This window comes from Hylobates moloch, unplaced genomic scaffold, assembly GCF_009828535.3.
Source record: "Hylobates moloch isolate HMO894 unplaced genomic scaffold, HMol_V3 SCAFFOLD_8, whole genome shotgun sequence".
Classification (NCBI taxonomy): domain Eukaryota; kingdom Metazoa; phylum Chordata; class Mammalia; order Primates; family Hylobatidae; genus Hylobates; species Hylobates moloch.
The window spans coordinates 45,843,172-45,865,458 of record NW_026652283.1 but is presented as its reverse complement, the minus strand read 5'-3'; the positions used below and the strand labels follow the sequence as shown (position 1 = coordinate 45,865,458).

The following is a 22,287-nucleotide window of genomic DNA, read 5'->3' as shown; positions in this document are numbered from 1 at the left end:
TGCGGTGGCTCACACCTGTAATCCCAGCACTTTGGGAGGCTGAGGTGGGAGGATTGCTTGAGTCCAGGAGTTCAAGACCAGCCTGGACAACATAGTGAGACTTTGCCTCTACAAATAATAAAAAAATTAGCTGGGCATGGTGGCACATGCCTGTGGTCCCAGCTATTTGGGAGGCCAAGGCAGGAGGATCACTTGAGCCCAGGTAGTCAAGACTGCAGTGAGTTGCCGGGCGCGGTGGCTCACGCTTGTAATCCCAGCACTTTGGGAGGCCGAGGCGGGCGGATCACGAGGTTAGGAGATCGAGACCACGGTGAAACCCCGTCTCTACTAACAATACAAAAAACTAGCCGGGTGTGGTGGCGGGCGCCTGTAGTCCCAGCTACTCGGAGAGGCTGAGGCAGGAGAATGGCGCGAACCCGGGAGGCAGAGCTTGCAGTGAGCCGAGATCGCGCCACTGCACTCCAGCCTGGGCGACAGAGCGAGACTCCGTCTCAAAAAAAAAAAAAAAAGACTGCAGTGAGTTGTGATTGCACCACTGCACTCCAGCCTGGGCAGCAGAGCAAGACCCCATCTAACAAGAAAAAATTACGACTGGCTTCTCAGTCCAGACTTTCTAGACTGCCACTGTAACTCCCCAGTGGGTTCATCTTACCTGCTGCCGAGATAGAGACTATTTATCAAGACGGGAGAATTGCAATAAAGAGTATAATACACATAGAGGCAGCTAAACGGGAAACCAGAATTTTATTATTACTCAAATCAGCCTCCCCCAAAATTCTGAGGCTAGTGTTTTTCAAGGATAGTTTGGCAGGCAGGGGGTCTAGGGAATGAGTCCTGCTGATTGGTTGAGGATGCAATCATAGGGGTGTGGAAAACAGTCCTCTGCTGAGTCCAGTTTTGGGTGGGGGCCACAGAGGGGTCACTGGTCCCAGTGGAGTCATCCAGTCATCAGAAATGCAAAAGTCAGAAAAGACATCTTAAAAAGCCAATCTTAGGTTCTACAATAGTGATGTTATTTACAGGAGTAACTGGGGAAGTTGCAAATCTCATGACCTTTGGAACAATGACTGGTAATCATGAGAATTCAGGCCCCTCTTGTAATCCTAAACTTGTATGCTTTTATTAGTTTTATAAAGGCAGTTTCATTTTGAGAAGGGCTATTATCATTTAAACTATAAACTGTAATAAATTTCTAGCTAGGCATGGTGGCTCACACCTATAATCCTAGCACGTTGAGAGGCCGGAGCAGGCGGATCACCTGAGGTCAGGAGTTTGAGACCCAGCACGGTCAACATGACGAGACACCATCTCTACTCAAAATACAAAAATTAGCCAGGCATGGTGGCCGGCGCCTGTAATCCCAGTTACTTGGGTGGCTGAGGCAGGAGAATCACTTGAGCTGGGAGTGGAGGTTGCGGTAAGCCAAGATCGCACCACTACACTCCAGCCTGGGCCACAGAACAAGACTCCATCTGAAAAACAACAACAACAACAACAACAACAACACCAGGCACGGTGGCTCATGCCTGTAATCCCAGCACTTCAAGAGGCTGAAGCAGGAGGATCACTTGAGGCCAGGAGTTTGAGACCAGCCTGGCCAACATGGCAAAACCCTATCCCTACCAAAAAACACAAAAACAGCCAGGCATTGTGGCATGCGCCTGTAGTCCCGGCTACTTGGGAGACTGGAGCACAAGAATCACTTGAACCCAGGAGGCAGAGGTTGCAGTGAGCTGAGATCATGCCACTGCACTCCAGCCTGGGCAATAGAGCGAGACTGTCTCAAAAAAAAAAACAGCCGGGCATGTGGCTCTCACACCTGTAATCCCAGCTTTCCAGCTACTCAGGAGGCTGAGGTGGGAGAATCACTTGAACCTGGGAGGCGAAGGTTGCAGTGAGCTGAGATCACACCACTGTACTCCAGCCTGGGCGACAGAGTGAGACCCTGTCTCAGAAAAAAAAAAAAAAAAAGTTTTCTCCTAAAGTTAGCTCAGCCTATGACCAGGAATGAGCAAGAGCAGTTTGGAGGTTAACAGCAAGATGGAGTTGATTAGGTCAGATTTCTTTCACTGTCATAATTTTGTCACTGTTATTTTTGCAAAGGTGGTTTCACCACGAAAGCTTTCGTGATCTGGCCCCCTTGCCTACCTGATTAGCTTAACCTCCTTCTGCCTTTCCTCTTAAACTCGTACAGGCGCCGGGCGCGGTGGCTCACGCTTGTAATCCCAGCACTTTGGGAGGCCGAGGCAGGCAGATCACGAGGTCAGGAGATCGAGACCACGGTGAAACCCCGTCTCTACTAAAAATACAAAAAAATTAGCCGGGCGTGGTGGCGGGCGCCTGTAGTCCCAGCTACTTGGAGAGGCTGAGGCAGGAGAATGGCGTGAACCCGGGAGGCGGAGCTTGCAGTGAGCCGAGATCGCGCCACTGCACTCCAGCCTGGGTGACAGAGCAAGACTCCGTCTCAAAAAAAAAAAAAAAAAAAACTCGTACAGGCTACTGTCCATTGGATTTTGAATTCCTTGAAGTCAGAAATGATATATTTCCAAGGCCTAGCACAGTAACTGGCATATGCTTCATAAATGCTACATAAATTAATTAGCAATATAAAATTCTAATAAGGTCACAGTGTGAGAGAACACTGAAAAACATGTGCTAGTCTCTTACCTCTTTGCTTTCCATTGCTAAGTATAAATAAAAACATAAAAAACACACACTGTACTAAAGATCAGGTCCCTTCTTCCCCTGGTACAGAGTCCTGGTCACTTAGACCCAACATCCTGTCTCAGTACCCACCAGGAAGCACTCTGCTTCTCCAAACTGCCAAGTCGATGCCACATTTGATCTCTGACAGTCCCAAGTTGCCATGACAGGAAAGGATTTGGCTTTTCCTTGTATGCACAGAGCTTTTGATCCTGGTATGTTCCAGACAGTCAGGTTTCTCATATTTGGCCATTCTTTCTTTCTAGGTCAATCACTTCTATCCGGAGTGAACTGATTCCGTATCTAGTGAGAAAACAGTTTTCCTCAGCTTCCTCACAACAGGGACAAGAAGAAAAAGAGGAGGATCTAAAGAAAAAGGAGCTGAAGTCCTTAGGTCAGTTCTTGGGTTGGTTCAGTAAGAGGGACAAGGGTAGCAGCACCTTTGGAAAGAGTGGTTGGGCAGTTTAGCCCAGCCCAAGATGGTCTCAAGGCAGCAGACTGTTTTCTAGCCTATGAGGCAAGACAGGCTTGCCAACCCACTGAGCTCTGGGTAAGCCTGCTCAGGCAGATCCTGCCACTGTGCTCTCAGCAACAGGCTAATCATGCCTCCAGCCCCATTCTCTGATTCATAGCTCTGGTTTGGCTTTGTTCCTCACTAGACCATTTTGCCTTTAAACTCCACCTGCCACCTTTTAGTTCCCCTGTTCTCTAGGCTCTAGGCAGCCCCATTCCTGATTAAACTCAGCCTCTTTTATCAAGGGAAGGAAAGTGAAGGAATGTACAATTGCAGTCCAACCACAGGCCAACCCGGGTGTCTCCGTGCCAGGATCTGAAGATTGGATCTGTCTTGTTTGCTGTCATATCCCTAATTCCTGGCCCAGTCGTGGACTCATAGTAGATGTTCTGAAAAAGTATTTATCAAATGAATAAACTGACAGTACAGCATGATGATTAGGATTGTAAAACTGGGCGTCAGACAGTTCTGGATTTGAAATCTGACTGCCTCTTACTAGCATTGTGTCTTTCTTTTTTTTTTTTTTTTTTTTCGTGATGGAGTCTCACTCTGTCGCCCAGGCTGGAGGGCAGTGGTGCAATCTTGGCTCACTGCGAGCTCCGCCTCCTGGGTTCACACCATTCTCCTGCCTCAGCCTCCCCAGCAGCTGGGACTACAGGCACATGCCACTGCGCCTGGCTAATTTTTGTGTTTTTAGTAGAGACGGGGTTTCTGTGTGTTAGCCAGGATGGTATCGATCTCCTGACCTCATGATCCGCCCGCCTCGGCCTCCCAAAGTGCTGGGATTACAGGCATGAGCCACCGTGCCCGGCCAGCATTGTGTCTTGAGGCAGGTGACTCAGTCCTCTGAGCCCCAGTTTTTGTATCAGAAAGTAAAAGATCTCAAAGGGTCGTTGTGAGAGCTGAAAAACTAGAGCCCTGGTACTCTGAGCTCCAAGTTCTGTGCTTTCTGTCATAGCACAGCTACCAGATATGGTGATAGAGACTAGCAGCACAAAGTCAACCTGGCTGGCCACTAAAGCCTGGATGCTGGCTTGTGTTATTTCATGATTTACAGAGGTCATCTGTTTTATTTTCCCTAGTGGTCTTGATTACCGGTCACATGCTTTTAGGACCTCGTATTAAGCATTTTTATATCATATATTTTAGGGAAATACACTGCCTCTTTTAGTTTGACTTTCTCTTACAGATTTTAGTGGGATTTCCTCAGGGTTCATGTTTTGTGGGTGAGTTTCAAAGGGAGAAGTGTGAGCTGTAACCTCTTTTAAAACTTAGAGCCAAGCATGGTGGTGCATATCTGTAGTCCCAGCTGCTCAGGAAGCTGAGGTGGGAGGATTGCTTGAGTCTGGGAGTTTGAGACCAGCCTAGGCAACATAGCAAGACCTTATCTCTTAAAAAAACAAAAAACAACTTGACTGAGTCTGTATCTGTTCTGTTATCTCTCTCTCATTTATTTCCTTGGTGTGGGTGTTTGTTCTGAAGATATTTACAGTTTTATAAAAGAAGCCAATACACTGAACCTGGCTCCCTATGATGCCTGCTGGAATGCCTGTCGAGGAGACAGGTGGGAAGACTTGTCCAGATCACAGGTGCGCTGCTATGTCCACATCATGAAAGAGGGGCTCTGCTCTCGAGTGAGCACACTGGGACTCTACATGGAAGCAAACAGACAGGTGAGAGCATGAGTTTAGAAAGAAAATCATGGGGCTCTTGTCCTAGAAACAGACTGAGCCACTTGTCTGTTTCTTCATTAGGTACATAGTAACTTGTTAAGAATCCCTGTCATTCCCAAGGTTGAGCAAGACCTAGCATGTCAAGGGAGACTACTAGGGTACTCAGGTGGAGCAAAAAGGGAAGCAGGGGGCCTGGTCCATAGTCAGGGCCTCTGTGGCTCCAGGGAAAGGCTAAGATCTTCAGGAAGGCTAACTTCTGGCCTCTGGGTCAGCAGGTTCCTCCTATTCTGTTCAGCATGGGGATATCTGCAGTACTTACTTCATAATAAGCAGGTAAGTACTCTGTAATCATTACTCTGATGAAGTAAACATAGGCATACAGAGGAGGCTTCCCTGAGAAAGTGAAGGAGCAGAGTAGAGAGTGGCCAGATGGCAAAGCCTCAGGAAAGGAATGACTTTGAAAGAGAATTGTCTGCAAACAGCATTAATGAGGAGTCTCTTGCTAGCCCTTCCTTTTAACCTTGAAGTTTGTGAGATATGGGGAACAAATAGTTTCCACTGAAGGAGAAGCAGTGTCCTCAAAGATAAGCCAGGCCTTAATGAAGGCAGAGGGTGGAGAGGGGGACAGTAAAGAGGCTGAAAGTATAAAGGAACTCTGTATTGTACAGTAGGCCCAGGAGGAAGGTTTTGGGAGGGAGGAATAATGAGACTAGGGAAAGGAAATGCAGAGCAGTAGAGGGTTTAGATGAGAATAAGAAAAGAGTCCGGGCACAGTGACTTACGCCTGTAATCCTAGCAGTTTGGGAGGCCAAGACGGGTGGATCGCTTCAGCCCAGGAGTTCGAGACCAGCCTGGGCAACATGGCAAAATCCTGTCTCTACAAAAATACTACAAAAATTAGCCAAGTGTGGTGGCATGTGGCTGTAGTCCCAGTTACTTGGAAGGCTGAGGTGGGAGGATCACCTGAACCTGGGATGCGGAGGTCGCAGTGAGCTGAGATCGCACCACCGCACTCCAGCCTAAGCCTAAGCAACAGAGTGAGACTCTGTATTAAAAAAAAAAAAAAAGAGGATAGGAAAAGATAAATAATTGAGGAAACTACATTGGGGTGGCATTCAAGGATAACAGGTGAGATAATGAAAAGATTAGTTATTGACATTGCTCCTGGTAGAACCCTGTGAAAATATAATTGCAGGTGCAGACCAGGGTGGCAGTGGGGCATAGAATAATATAAAACAAATTGTTGAAAACTGGGATTGAGGCCGGGCGCAGTGGCTCACGCCTGTAATCCCAGCACTTTGGGAGGCTGAGACGGGTGGATCACCTGAGGTCAGGAGTTCGAGACCAGCCTGGCCAACATGGCGAAACCGCATCTCTACTAAAAATACAAAAATTAGCCAAGCATGGTGGCACGCACCTGTAATCCCAGCTTCTCAGGAGACTGAGGCAGGAGAATTGCTTGAACCTGGGAGGTGGAGGTTGTAGTAAGCTGAGATTGTGCCACTGCACTCCAGCCTGGGCAACAAAGTGAGACTCTGTCTCAAAAAAAAAGAAAAAGAAAATTGGGATTGACTTCTGAAGAAAACCTGGCTCAGGAATCTGTAGGACCCACACCAGATAAAACCTCAGGTGAGCCTCAACCTGGATTGGTTACAGATCCAAGGGAGTCCCAAGCCAGAGAGCTTGTGAGAAATCATAGCTAGTCCCACATTTACCCATGACTAGAGTCTTTCAGGCTGGTCTGGAAAGATGTTCATGGATAACCTGCGTGGGAAGACTTGTCCAGATCACAGGTGCACTGCTGTGTCCACATCATGAAAGAGGGGCCCTGCTCTCAAGGAGCATGCTGGGAAAAGTATCCTTTGAAGTGCCAACAGGGGCTATGCAGCAGACAGGCCTGAAGAGCCTTGGGTGGAGTGTGGAAGAGATCCTAGGGCTGGGGGCTCGGAATTAGCCTTCACATTCCAGTGTAGCCATGCTGACAAGGCCTCTGTCAGCTAGTGTGGCTGCCACACACAGTGCTCTGACCAGCATTCTGTCTATGCTAGAGAATCACAGACAGGTGCACTACCTATGCCTTCCTAGTGCACTGGTAGCCAAAGCCCCTCATACCTCTAACATTTCCAGGTTTCTCACACTGGAGAGGGAATAGTGTGAACTTCCCCTTCATGTTTTCTTTTGGCTGGTGGATAGATGCCTTCTCAGGGTCTGTCCTTGTTTTGGAATTTGTCTAAAATGGATCTCATCCTCACCTCATGAGTGGTCACAGTGGTCCAGGAGGTGACCAGGAACCCAAGATGCTTATGATCAGGATTCGGGGTGTTCCTTGACCTGATCAGGCCTCCTTTCCCAAGAGGTGGTATGTGGGTATCTCAAAGACTGGTCTCAGTGCCTCCCAGCCAAGGGACATGGCATTACTTTCAAGGAGGAGCATTCACAGCTAAGAGACTGACAATAAAGCCATCTAGAAGCTGCTGCATGAATAATATTGGTCCTAGGGGGAATGCAGCAGCCTCCTGCTCTCCCTCACTCAGACAGCAAGCTATGACTGAGAATTCCCCATATCTCTGATTGAGCACTGGGTTCTACCTAAGGTGTTTTCTGGTGTTTTCTGATCTTTAGTGACCAAATCTCTGTCCTTAAGGTGCCCAAATTGCTGTCTGCTCTCTGTCCAGAAGAACCACCAGTCCATTCGTCAGCCCAGATTGTCAGCAAACACCTGGTAAGTGCTAGTGTGGCCAGGGTGGGCATGGGATGTTCTTTGGGAGCATCGAGACTTGTTCTTGAGAAGCCGGATTGAGGCCTTTAAGTCCTGAACCTCATTAGCCCCAGGGAAATCACAGTGGGTTCTGAGAATAAAATCTCACTCAACAAGACTGCCTGGGCAAGTAATGACCTTGTAAGGAAGGGTCCATTATAGTGCTGGGACTCAGACACAGGAGCTCTCAATCTCAGCCTGAAAGACTCTAGTCATGGGTAAATGTGGGACTAGCTATGATTTCTCATAAGCTCTCTGGGTTGGGACTCCCTTGGATCTGTAACCAATCCAGGTTGAGGCTCACCTGAGGTTTTATCTGGTGTGGGTCTTACAGATTCCTGAGCCAGGTTTTCTTCAGGAGTCAATCCCAATTTTCTTTGTCTTCTTTTTGAGACAGAGTCCCACTCTGTTGCCCAGGCTGGAGTGCAGTGGCACAATCTGTCCGCCTGCTAACTCTGACTTGAGCACTCTCTTTAAGAGAGCACATCTGTATACACAAGTGCATGAGTGTGTATATGTGTCTGTTGTTTTATTTTGTTTTCTTGGCAAGGGAGGAGGGCCCATGCTTCAAATAGGTTTGAGTTGGTCTCAGAGGTGTTGTATGACCTTGTGGCCCTGAGAAATACTGATGATGGTCCCTCTTGCTGAAGTGTCTCTATGGAAAGATCCCATTAGATCCCAGCTTGAGGGATCTGGAGGGTGGTTTGCAGTTGGTTGAGATGGGTGGACAGAGTTTTATATTTTGCCTTTTACAGGTTGGAGTTGACAGCCTCATCGGGCCAGAGACACAGATTGGAGAGAAGTCATCCATTAAGCGCTCAGTCATTGGCTCATCCTGTCTCATAAAGGATAGAGTGACTATTACCAATTGCCTTCTCATGAACTCAGTCACTGTGGAGGAAGGGTATGTTTCCCCATGTACCCACTTGAGGCAAAGATAATGGAAAAATGCCTTCAAAATTCTGAAGGAAAGTTAATTTTAACCTAAAATTGTATACCCAGGCAAAGTGCTAATCAAGAGGGCAATAGAATAAAAACATTTTCAGATATGAAAAGTCTCAAAAACTTTACTAGGAAATTTATTCTTCTAAAATGGAAAATAAACCAAACAGAGAAAGATCAGAAACAAGAGATTCAACTCAGAAAAAGGGCAAAAAGAATCTATGGGATAACAGTGAACAGAGATAAGAATGACAGCTCTAAATGGGGCATAAAGGGATTAGTTAATCCAAAGTGGAACAAAACCAAAGAATCCAGAAAAGATTTATTCAACAAGATGCAACTGATAAAATACCAGATACATACAAACATTTGAAAGTCGATTTAGACAACTAGCTAAAAGTTTGAAGTTGAATTGGGGATAACATAGAAAAAACAACACTATTTAACAAAAACAAGACAATTATTAACTCTGGGAAAATGAAGAAGTTGTACAAGTTGAATATCCCTAATCCAAAAACCCAAAATCAAATGCTCCAAAATCCGAAACTTTTTGAGCACCAACTTGACACTCAAAGGAAATTCTCATTGGAACATTTGAGAGTTCAGATTTTTGGATTAGGGATGCTGAAACAGTAAGTATAATGCAAATATTCCAAAATCAAAAAAAAAATCCAAAATCTAAAACACTTCTGGCCCGACACAGTGGTTCACACCTGTAATCCCAGCATTTTGGGAGGCTGAGGCGGGTGCATCACCTGAGGTCAGGAGTTCGAGATTAGCCTGGCCAACATGGTGTAACCCCATCTCTACTAAAAATACAACAACCAAAAAAATTAGCCAGGTATGGTGGTATGCACCTGTAGTCCCAGCTACTCAGGAGGCTGAGGCAGGAGAATGGCTTGAACCCAGGAGGCAGAGGTTGCAGTGAGCTGAGATCGCACCACTGCACTCCAGCCTGGGTGACAGAGCAAGACTCCGTCTCAAAAAAGTAAATAAATAAAAAATAAAACACTTCTGGTCCCAAGTATTTCAGATAAGGGATACATAACCTGTATAAGAAATGAAAAGACCATAGTTTGCTATGGATCAGCTACAAAATAGAATTTACATAGTCATAATATAGTAAACCTGACTACTGGCCAAAGTTATGCTATAACTCTATTGAAAGGATGAAAGATGGAAAGGGAAATGGGGGTAAGGGAGAAAGGAGAGCTAAATTCTCATTTTTCATTGTAGAAAGTCAATTGATAATGCCTAAAGCTGAAAAATAAAGAACTAGTAATATAATTATGTTAATACCTAGAGGCATGGAAGTAATACCAAAATACTCAGCAGAAAGAATTAAAAGAGTTGCCTCTGGGAGGAAGGAAATGAGGAATAGGGGTTGCAGAGGACTGCTGTTTTTCATAACAAAACCTTCAGAAGTATTTGCTTTAAACTACTAATATCAATTGGCCAAAAATATCCAGAGTTTTGTGGTACACTGCTACCAGTGGTATGCTGATAAATTGTTGACAACCAGCCCTCCAAAGGAAAAAATAAGCGACGTAATTCGAAACGTTTGCTAATTTCTGTGGTGTAAATTATTCCACTATAGCCAATGATATCACCTAACGCTGAGTTGAGAAGAGATGCTAATAATTGCCTCTCCCAAAGTGAAACAAGCCAACTTCAGCACACCACTAATAGAGACCCATCTCAAGCATTTCACTGATTTATCAGATAGTAACAGACCCGCTCTCTGATTAAGATTGTGCTAGGCAATGAAAGAAACAAAACGACATAAGTCTTAATCTCTTCCCTCAAGGTATTTATACTATGTGCAGTAAGAAGTGATAGGTGCTATGGTAGAGATCTGTAAGGTCAGAAGGGAGGAAAGGGTCAGGCAAGGCTTAAGGAAATGACCCTTGAGCTGAATCTTGGAAAATGAGTAGAGCCACCTGAGCTGGAGAAAGGAGTGGTTTTGGGAGTGGTGTTTTTTTGTTTTTTGTTTTTTTTTCAAGACAGGGTTTCCCTCTGTTGCAGGCTGGAGTACAGTGGCATGATCATAGCTCACTACAACCTCAAACTCCTGAGCTCCAACAGTCCTCTTGCCTCAGCTTCTCGAGTAGCTAGAACTACAGGCGCACACCACCAGGCCCAGCTAATTTTTAAAAAAAATTTTATAGAGATGGGGATTTTACTGTGTTGCCCAGGCTGGTCTTGAACTCCTGGCCTCAAGCGGTCCTCCCACCTCGGCCTCCCAAAGTGCTGGGATTACAGGCATGAGCCACTGCACCTGGCCAGAGGTATCCTAGATACATAAAAAGTGAAGTGGCCAGCCACAGTGGCTCATACCTGTAGTCCCAGCACTTCGGAAGGTTGAGGTGGGCAGATTACTTGAGCCCAGGAGTTTGAGACCAGCCTGGGCAACATGACGAAACCACATCTCTACAAAAACTACAAAAATTAGCTAGGAGTGGTGGCATACATCAGTAGTCTCAGCTACTCAGAAGGCTGAGGTCGGAGGACTGACTGAGTCTGGTATGTCAAGGCTACAGTGAGCCAAGATTGTGCTACTATACTGCAGCCTGGGTAACAGAGTGAGAGCTTGTCTTAAAATACATATATATACAAGAATTAGTAGAGCATGGTGGTGTGCACCTGTAACCCCTGAGGTGGGAGGATCAACTGAGCCCAGGAAGTGGAGGTTGCAGTAAGCAATGATCATGCCACTGCACTCCAGCCTGGGTGACAGAGTGAGACCCTGTCTCAAAAAAGAAAAGGCCGGGCGTGGTGGCTCACGCCTGTAATCCCAGCACTTTGGGAGGCTGAGGCAGGCAGATCACGAGGTCAGGAGATCGAGACCATCCTGGCTAACACAGTGAAACCCCATCTCTACTAAAAATACAAAAAATTAGCCAGGGGAGGTGGCGGGCGCCTGTAGTCCCAGCTACTCGGGAGGCTGAGGCAGGAGAATGGCATGAACCCCGGGGGGCGGAGCCTGCAGTGAGCCGAGATCGCACCACTGCACTCCAACCTGGGCGACAGCGAGACTCTGTCTCCCCCCCAAAAAAAAAAAAAAAGATTGTGAAGTATAAAAAAGTATATCTTATTCCAGAAACATCTCCTTATTTTGATCTTAGCTCAAATGTCACCTCTTCAGAGGAACCTTCCCCAACTACCCTATTGGAAATAATCTATCCCACTAACCGCCATCACATCAACCTGTTTCATTTCCTTCATAACGCCATCGCTATCTAGTCTTATCTTCACTTGTCTCTCACAAGTAAAACATTAGTTTCAGAATGTAAGTACCTTTTCTCTCTTGTTCACTTTTATATCCTGAGGGCCTACAGGAACTCAATAAATATTTGTTATATGAAAGAATGATAAACAATTCACCATGACCAGAGTATAATTCAGAGAGGGATGGATACAAGAGACAAGGCTATACATGCAGATGGACAAGGGCCAAGTAATGGATTGTTCCCTGAGGAGTTTGATAGGTAATGGTAATTTAAGAGCTTAAAGCAAAAGAACAGCATGATTAAATTAGTATTTCAGGAAGATTATTTGGGCTATATTAGGAAGGTTGGCCTGAAGAGGGTAAACATGGAGGCAGGAAGGCCATTGAAATAATTCTGGTGAAATAGAAGAGGTCCTAAACTAAGGCAATAAATAGCAGTAGAGATGGAGAAGACAGAAAATAAGGTGATTAAAAACTATAAAACGTGTCTGCCTAGATATATGAGGTCAAAGAGAAATTAAGGAAAAAAACAGATTTGTTGCTTGAGCAATAAGATTTCTGGTGTGCTATTCAAGATAGAAATTAATAGAGGAAGAGCAAGATTGGCAGGCTGGGAGATGGGGAGAGTATAAATTCCGTCTGGGACAAGTTGAATGCATGGCGATGTACAGGAGCCTTGATCTACAGGGCTGGAGCTTAGGAAAGAAGCTTGCGCTTGAGGTACAAATTTGGAAGTGGCAGGCACAGAAGTGATAACTGAAGGCTGGGCATGGTGGCTCATGCCTTTAGTCCTAGCACTTTAGGAGGCTGAGGTGGGCAGATGAGCCCAGGAGTTCGAGACCAGCCTGGGCAACATGGCGAAACCCCATCTCTATCAAAAATACAAAAATTAGCCGGGTGTGGTGGCACACGCCTGTAATACCAGATATCGGGAGGCTAAGGCAGGAGGATCAGTTGAACCCTGAAGGCAGAGGTTGCAGTGAGCCGAGATTGCACCACTGCACTCCAGCCTGGGTGACAGAGTGAGACTCTGTCTCAAAAAAAACAAAAAACAAAAAAAAACTGAGAACTGACAACTGAAGCCTTGGGAGTAGAGTAGATGAAATCACCCAGGGAGAGTGTGTGACGTGAAAAGAAAAGAAACCAAAACAAAACCTTGGGGAATGGGAACTAACAGCAAGCAATTTTAGACATAAGAAAAGGAATCTAAGGAGACTGACAAGGAATGAGCAAGAAGGGGACATGTGGGGTAAGGGAGGGGAGAGTTGACAGGTGAAGCCCAGGTTTCCGGTTACGGGAAGAGTGGATGGTGGTGCACTCACTGAGATGAGGAAGGAGGGACAGATTTGTGGGAGATAAGGTCTGTGTAGGGCACAAGAGGTTGGAAGTGCCTGTAGGGCATCAGGTATGTGGAGATGTCTGGTATTCAGTTTGTGGTTAGAGCTTAGGAGAAGAGGTCAGACCCAGAGATAAAGTCTTTGTCTCTTTCCCAAATCATTCTTATGATATTCTCTCTCTCTCTCTCTCTCTTTTGAGACGGGGTCTCTCTTTGTCCCCCAGGCTGGAGCGCAGTGATGCGATCATGGCTCACCGCAGCCTCAACACCCTGGGCTTAGGTGATCTGCTCACCTCAGCCTCCTGAGTAGCTGGGATCACAGGCATGTGCCACTATATTTTTAGTAGAGACCAGGTCTCACTATGTTGCCCAGGCTTGAATTCCTGAGTGCCTCCTAAAGTGCTGAGATTACAGGCATGAGCCACTACACCACTACATTGTGGTGTTCTCTAACTTATTTTTCCTGTCTTCATCATTCTTTGTCTTCTATATTTATCCTTCCCCCATTGTTCTTACGAATTAGAACATGAGCTTTGAGTCAGACTGCCAAACTGAATCCTAGGTCTGTCACTTATTAGTCTCTTAAAGAATTGGCCAAATTAGCCAGGCGTGGTGGTGCACACTGTAGTCCCAGCTACTCAGGAGGCTGAGGCAGAAGAATCGCTTGAACCCAGCAGGCAGAGGTTGCAGTGAGCTGAAACACCACTGCACTCCAGCCTGGGTGACAGAGCAACAGAGCGAGACTCCGTCTCAAAAAAAAAAAAAAAAAAATGACCTTACCTCTTTGTGCCTGATTTTCTCATTATAAAATGGGGGAAAACTGAATTACCTTGTAGATTTATTGGGAGTACTAAATTAGTAAATATAAAGCTTTTTTTTTTTTTTTTTTCGAGATAGTCTCACTCTGTCACCCAGGCTGGAGTGCAATGGCGTGATCTCAGCTCGCTGCAACCTCCGCCTCCTGAGTTCAAGCGATTCTCCTGCCTCAAGCTCCCGAGTAGTTGGGATTATAGGTGCGCACCCCCACACCCGGCTAGTTTTTGTGTTTTAGTAGAGACAGGGTTTCACCATATTGGCCAGGTTGGTCACGAACTCCTGACCTCAAGTGATCTGCCTGTCTCAGCCTCCCAAAGTGCTGGGATTACAGGCATAAGCCACCGTGCCCGGCCATATAAAGCATTTAGGATAGTTGGTTGCTATTTTTTTTATTTATTATTGTTGTTGTTATTATATTACTACTTTATCCCATTTCACAAGGATGGCATGTTGCCAACATTGTCTTTCTAAAGAATATCTCTGATCACATCCTTGTTCTATTAAAAACCTTTTGAATGCTCCCTCTTACCTTTAGAAGAAATTGGAACTTCATGATTTCTGATGGTCTGGCTCCAGCACTAAGTCTGGAATGCTAGTGTGAGATGAGGCCTTAGAAGTCATCCAGCTGAACTCCTGAATTTTTATAGATGAATAAATGTAGCATTCCAGACATTTTTCTTGTTGCACCCCTGCTACGCCATGTCCTCTTCCAGACTACTGGATAAGACTGACAGACATCACCACTCTCTTAAACCAGAACTACACTTGCCTTCGTCCATTTGATCACCTGGTTCCAGGTAATTCATGAGCTTTGTAGCTTCCATTCTCTCAGGCCTTCCAAGGATGACAATGGCATAACTTTCCCCATATGCTCTAATTAGCAACCTTTCCCTGCCCTTCTGTGGGTGGGCAGGGCCAGGCACAGTGGGTCACACCTGCAACCTGTAATCCCAGCACTTTGGGAGGCTGAGGCGGGCAGATTGCCTGAGCTCAGGAGTTCAAGACAGTCTGGGCAACACGGCAAAACCCTGTCTCAAAAAAAAAAAAAAATCCAGTGTTAGTGTTAGTGTCCTAATTGACATGAAGAGACTTGGTGAGGAAACCATGGCTCCCTAAGACATTACAGCTTTCCCCTTTTTTTTTTTTTTTTTTTTTTTTGAGACAGAGTCTCGCTCTGTCACACAGGTTGGAGTACAGTGGCACGATCTCAGCTTACTGCAAGCTCCGCCTCCCAGGTTCACACCATTCTCCTGCCTCAGCCTCCTGAGTAGCTGGGACTACAGGCGCCCGCCACCATGTCCAGCTAATTTTTTGTATTTTTAGTAGAGACGGGGTTTCACCTGTGTTAGCCAGGATGGTCTCGATCTCCTGATCTTGTGATCCGCTCACCTCGGCCTCCCAAAGTGCTGGGATTACAGGCGTGAGCCACCGCGCCTGGCCAACACTGCAGCTTTCTGTATGAGAAAAGAAGTTCAGAGAAAAGGCCTAGCGTATCTCATAGTCATTTGCTGTGTTGGAGGAGACAAGTTTTCATTCTGTCGCCCAGGCTAGAGTGCAGTGGCATAATCATGGCTTACTGCAGCCTCAACCTCCCGGGCTCAAGTGATTTTCCCACCTCAGCCTCCCAAACTCCCAAGTAGCTGGGACTACGGGCGTGTGCCACTACATGGCTAATTTTTTTTTTTTTTTTTAGAGACAGAGTCTCTGTGTTGCCTAGACTGGCTACTACTTCTTTTTTTTTAAATAAAAAAGTTGAGGTAAAGCTACAGGCAGCCCACACAAGGCTAATGACTGGGAAGGCCGTTAGCAATTACCCAATCCTGTGAATGAGCTCCTGCTGATAAGATCAGACATCCTACATCCCATATGAACTTTTTCCCATTATTTTGGGGTCACTTAGTTTTAATTACTTATGGTAAACCTGGGAAAGGTAATTAAATTGCAGTCAAGTGAGACTTGATTACCCTGCTACTATTATGTCTTGGCTAAGTGGCAGGGTAGGAGCATAAAATTGTTCAGAAGGGAGTTTCTCATATTCGTTGTGTGCTTGTCTCTGCCGGCAGTGGTGGGCTGCTGAGGCTTTCTGGACACCTGCCCAAGGTCTTCAGGGCTTGAGGGATGCTAATAGGACCACCTTGGAGAAGGTGTAGGCGAGACTATTCAGAGACAGCTCCTGCCCATCTTTCTCATGTTCTGGCATTTTATATAACAGCTGATGCTCAGGAATTCGCAGTGTAGTGAACACTTCATTGTCAAGGCTTGAGTGTCAGCCCTGTATTCTGCATCTTTGGTCCCCTGGTCCCAAGCAACCTCTCCTGCATTTCCCCCTAATCCAAGGCACATGACCCAAGCAGCAGTCTAGAGTAGCATCTTCACATGCTGGCAGGCTAGAAAGCCAGGTTCTCACCTAGGTTTTCCATGCTTTTTGCAGTTAGCAAGTGTAGCCCTCAGCGCCAGGTAAGAAATTACTACTTCTCATCATTACCCTGAGTGTACCCTTCACCTACACTCAACTGACTGCCCTGCCCACTGGGTTTCTTACATTCCTACTTCCCTTTATTTCTAACATTCACTCTGCCTGAATTGCCTCTGTTTGGAGCTCTTTCCTGTAAAAATCCTACCCATCTTGCAAGATCCAATGCATATTCCAACTCTTCCATGCAGCTTTCTTAAGATGTCATAGCTGGCCAGGCATGGTGGCTCACGCCTGTAATCCCAACACTTTGAGAGGCCAAGGCGGGCCAATCACCTGAGGTCAGGAGTTCGAGACCACCCTGGCCAACATGGTGAAACCCCGTCTCTACTAAAAATACAAAAATTAGCTGGGCGTGGTGGTGCGTGCCTGTAATTCTAGCTACTCAGGAGGCTGAGGCAGGAGAATTGCTTAAACCGGGGAGGCAGAGGTTGTGGTGAGCCGAGATTGCACTATTGGACTCCAGACTGGATGACAGAGCGAAACTCCATCGGAAAAAAAAAAAAAAATTGTCATAGCCATAAACTATTTCCCCCACCTCTGTGCTCCCTGTGCACCCATAACACTTTATTCATGCTCACATGGTACTGTGGCACTTACTGCATCTTCTCTCTTCAACTAGACTATAAATGCCTTGAATATAGAATTCTCTTTTTTTTTCTTTGAGACGGAATCTCACTCTGTCACCCCCGCTGGAGTGCAATGGCACAATCTCAGCTCACTGCAACCTCCACCTGCCAGGTTTAAGCAGTTCTCCTGCTTCAGCCTCCCGAGTAGCTGGGACTACAGACACGCGCTACCATGCCCAGCTAATTTTTTGTATTCTTAGTAGAGATGGGATTTCTCCATGCTGGCCAGGCTGGTCTCAAATTCCTGACCTCATTATCTGCCCACCTCAGCCTCCCAAAGTGCTGGGATTACAGGCGTGAGCCACCGCGCCTGGCTAAATATAGAAATATTTTTATATGTCTTTATATCCCCTAACTTCTTAATACTGCAGTTTTTACATAGTAGATATCTTATAATCTTTTACTGAATGAAAAATGGAGATCTCTGATTTAACCCCTCTACTATAACTGGCTAAATATCTGTTAAGAGATCCCTCTCTGCTTCTAGAAAAAAATATTGTACATGATTATAGAGAGGGAGAAAAAAGAAAATAAATAAAATGTTTAAAAGTTGGTACCAATGATGATGACTAGGCTCAGTGGCTCATGCCTGTAATCTCAGCACTTTGGGAGGCTGAGGCGGGTAGATCACCTGAGGTCAGGAGTTCAAGATCAGCCTGACCAACATGGAGAAACGCCATACAAAATTACTCGGGCATGGTGACGCATGCCTGTAATCCCAGCTACTCGGTTGGCTGAGGCAGGAGAATCACTTGAACCCCGGAGGGTGGAGGTTGCAGTGAGCCCAGTTCGTGCCATTGCACTCCAGCCTGAGCAACAAGAGCAAAACTCCATCTTGGAAAAATAAAAAAAGTTGGTACCAATGTTACAAATATAGAAAAAAATTTGTGGATGAGTGCTTCATTCCTTAAAGCTCACCAAATTGAAAAAACAAAACCACAGAAGGAATCTTTATCTATAATAAAATGAAATAACCTACGCATACCTATGCACAGACTACAGAATATCTGCCAGATACAGTGAAATTTAGATTAAATCCAAAGAGAACACAAAGATTCAACATAAAGGGAGAAGGAATGGGAACATGGGTGAACCAAAGAAAAAACATCAAACATCCTTTTTTCAAAATACCAAGGCATGCAGAACTGAAAGAAAAAACATGAGGCCACATAGAAGGGAGAAAATCAGGCTGGCTTCACACATTTCTTTTCTTTTTTTTTTAAGATGGAGTCTCACTCTGTTGCCCAGGCTGGAGTGCAGTGACAATTTCAGCTCACTGCAACCTCCACCTCCCAGGTTCAAGCAATTCTCCTGCCTCAGCCTCCCAAGTAGCTGGGGTTATAGGCGTGCACCACTACACCCAGCTAATTTTTGTATTTTTAGTAGAGACGGGGTTTCACCATGTTGGATCAGGCTAGTCTCGAACTCTTGACCTCAAGTGATCCTCCTGCCTTGGCCTCCCAAAGTGCTGGGATTACAGGTGTAAGCCACCACGCCCAGCCTGGCTTCAGACTTTTCTATGATAACATTTCAGGCCAGAAGACAGTGAAACAACATTTAGAGAATTTAGAAGGGAAACATTTGTGACCTAAGAATCTTATAACCTTCCATATTTCATCCCTACAAGGAAAGAAAACACAAAAGAATCCTGTAGCCAGTTATGGTTGCTATGTAAAAGCATCAGAAGTATTCCAGGGCTCAGGACATGTGTCACCCATGAACCCTCTGGAAAACTCTACTTGAAGACATAATATAGCCAAGGAAGAAATGAAAATGGATAGTTTAAGGTATAAAAGTGAATCCTCTTAAATGTAAGTCTAATTAGAGGTAATTAGAGTTGCAGAAAAGAACATAATTGTTAAAAGAATTCTTTTTGGAGACAGAGTCTTGCTGTGTCACCCAGGCTGGAGTGCAGTGGCATGATCTTGGCTCACTGCAACCTCTGCCTCCTGGGTTCAAGCTATCCTCCCACCTCAGCCTCCCAAGTAGCTGGGACTACAGGCACACACCACCACACCAGGCTAATTTTTGTATTTTTAGTAGACGGGGTTTGCTATGTTGGCCAGGCTGGTCTTGAACTCCTGACCACAGGTGATCCACCCACCTCAGCCTCCCAAAATGCTGGGATTACAGGTATGAGCCACCATGCCTAGCACTTCTGTCATACTCTTGAAAACACCAAATTATGACACTTTGGGAAGATCCCCTGGATTAAAGGGTCTCCTAATGGCTTTTGGTTCATTCCCTGCCTTTGAACCATTTGCACTAAACCCATCTTCTTAGATGAAGAATTCTGCAGCTTGACTCTTTAAGGCCGTTACATCTTTGCTTTGATTTCCCCTAAACTCCCTAGCCTCTGCTTAGGGAATATAAGGACTTAGATTTCTTAGGAGGGAGCCATTTCTCACCACTAAACTTATATGGTGAAGGGGGGCATACAGAACTAAAAGGAGGAAATTTTCAGCCTGCTCACTGGAGCCAGTACATTTTAATCTAGAGGACCCAAGAGGAAGAGTGACCAGAAACAGGGAAAAGGTAAGATCATTTCTTCAAGTATTACATATCATTACCTGAATTAACCTGGATAAATCACAAATATAATGTTGAAGAGGGGAAAGCAAGTTGCAGAAGGATACACAGAGAATGGTAACATGTATGTACAATTTTAAAACATTAAAAACAATATTGTATGTTTAATATATGTAGTAAAAATACTTAGGAACAATAAACACCACAGTCAAATAATGGATACCCTGGTGGAAGAAGGAAGGAAATGGGATGAAAGAAAGATGCTTAGCAAGTTGGATTGTTTGTTTCTTAAGCTGTTTGGTGGATACACAGGTGTTCTTTATATTATTCTCTAGGTTTTTTTCTATACTTAAAATATTTCATTAAAAATAATACATGGTTGCCAGATGCAGTGGTTCACACATGTAATCCCAACACTTTGAAGGCTGAGACAGAAGGATCACTTGAGGCCAGGAGTTTGAGACCAGCCTGGGCAACGTAGCAAAATTCCATCTCTACCAAAAAAAATTGTTTTAAATTATAAATAATAAAAAATAACTTTTAATAAAAATAACACATGATTCTTTCTCTAGAGAGATACTTGGACCAGCTTAGAAGGGCTTAGGTTAGGAGGCTCCCAGTACCTAGAGAGATATGGGTGACTCAGCCATAATCTTTGGGCCAAAGTGTTGAGTTGGCCTAAAGCAGACCTTAGTCACATGCCTAGAAAACCTACACATATCTTCAGTTTCATTCCCTTTTCTTCCCCCAGGGTCATGAGTAGTTTAGAAAGCCTGTCAACTAATCTTCAAAAAAGAAAAGAACCTGCCCATCCTCAGAGTTACTGAGAAGTTTCATGGCTCTTTGCCGAATATTCTGTAAGTCAATATCTGAGGCAGGAGCCCGTGATATACTGGAGTGTCACTTTAGGCCTGGGCACATTGCCTAACATCTGTGAATCTCAATTTTCTCTGTAAAAATTGGAATAAATACCACCATCCCTGCAAGTTTGCTGAAAGGATTCAGTTATAAATTGAGTGTAGGCTGGGTGCAGTGGCTCATGCCTGTAATCCCAGCACTTTGGGAGGCCAAGGCGGGTAGATCATGAGGTCAGGCGTTCGAGACCAGCCTGGTCAACATAGTGAAACCCATCTCTACTAAAAATACAAAAAATTAGCCGGGCATGGTGGCAGATGCCTGTAATTCCAGCTACTTGGAAGGCTGAGGCAGGAGAATCGCAGTGAGCCGAGATCATGCCACTGCACTTCAGTCCGGGCAACAGTGTGAGACTCCATCTCAAAAAATAATAATAAAATGAGTATAAAGTGCTTTATATAATGACTGAGATGTATCAGACATTAGATATATGTGAGTTCCCTTTCCTCCCTTGAAATAACTGAAGAAAGTCCTACCTAAAGCCAGAAGACGAGCAAGAATTTGGAGGCACTCTTGCTTCTCAGTCAGCCTTCTTCCTCAGGTGATAGGCCACAACATAGTATAGTGTAGTGTGCCTGGCCGAGCAGTGATCTTACTGTAGTGCTCTGTTTTTCTCATGGCCTCCTTTCCACTGAAGCATTACAGTTTTCAGAGTAGTTTTGCAAAGCCTGCCTCTGTGCTTGAAATTTGAACCCACCAAGGAGAAATGAGGACCAAGTCTTCATTAGTCTTAGCCATCACTGAGCAGTGTCTTAGAGAACGCAGCTAGACATTAGCACAGCAGAGTGCTTCGTGCCAACCTGAGAGTTAAAACTAGGATGCAGAAGCTGTAGTCTGGAGCAAGTTTTTTTGTTGGACTATAGGAACTCACCTCTTCTCTCTCCTTAGGCACTAAACAGAAAAGACAGAGTCCTTGCTGCCAATTGGCAACCTGGAGAGGGCTTGTTTGATAGAGTCCTATCTTTCCATTCCCTGTAGCATGAACAGATACACTCCCAGTAAAGTCCTTGATCCTGGAGTTTCTTCTTGGATGGAGAAAAGCTGTGTTGGGTTGAAGTTTTTCCAAAGTACCTCAGCCTTGCTATTGGAGGTGATTTGGGCTGCACAATAATACTGGGCAACAATTGAGGATACAAATGGTCAGAAAAGAGCTTCACACCCAGTAAGCTGTTGTCAGGTATTCATCTCAAAGCCTTCTATAGATCCACTTACCAGGAGCCTCAGGAGAGCCCACAGCTTTCCATCGGTCACCCCACTTTCCCTATCATATCTGCAGGCTCCACAGCAGTGGTTTATGTGTCTCAGAAAGAGTTACACATCAACTGGATGAGACAGGCAATATGGGAGGTTCCTGAAGACCCCAATCAGATCCACTAAGCCTAAGGAAAACCAGGCTGTTTATTGCTATGGAAATCTGACCTCAGTTATTCTTGTCTCTTCCTTCCAGAAATCTCTCCCACTTATATCCCAGATTCCAAAATAGACATTTAATTGTCTCTAATTATGGCTGCTTGAGTTCCTGTTGGCTGTTTCTCGTCTGCTGACTATGTTTACCTCTTGCCTAGCTTCAGAGCATACGTTCTTTGGCTCTTACGACTAAGTAGGAAGCATACCCCTACTACCACCTTGGAAAAAGAAATAAGACTTTTCCATGATAAACTAGTAGCCAACTGAAAGGCAGCTCTGTCCCAGGAGCCTCTGTATCTAAAGCTTTCTATACTTCCTTATTACCCCTTTTGGAGGAATTTTCCCCAAAAAGCAGGAACCACC

The 22,287-nt window shown here is 45.2% G+C and overlaps 2 protein-coding genes across 2 annotated transcripts in view; one reads left to right on the top strand and one right to left on the bottom strand.

The window, feature by feature from the left end:
- The window catches only part of EIF2B3 (eukaryotic translation initiation factor 2B subunit gamma), a 135,058-nt gene that overhangs the window by 100,174 nt on the left and 12,597 nt on the right, over positions 1 to 22,287 (top strand). The window contains exons 7-10 of the mRNA XM_032160632.2: positions 2,970 to 3,097; positions 4,700 to 4,890; positions 7,535 to 7,612; positions 8,404 to 8,552. Of these exons, the coding sequence (XP_032016523.1) occupies positions 2,970 to 3,097; positions 4,700 to 4,890; positions 7,535 to 7,612; positions 8,404 to 8,552 (546 nt within the window). The remainder of the gene's footprint in view (positions 1 to 2,969; positions 3,098 to 4,699; positions 4,891 to 7,534; positions 7,613 to 8,403; positions 8,553 to 22,287) is intronic.
- BTBD19 (BTB domain containing 19) overlaps positions 20,305 to 22,287 on the bottom strand; it is a 54,644-nt gene continuing 52,661 nt past the window's right edge. Inside the window, 1 exon segment of the mRNA XM_058442050.1 lies at positions 20,305 to 21,630. The gene's annotated coding sequence lies outside the window, so the exon portion shown is untranslated.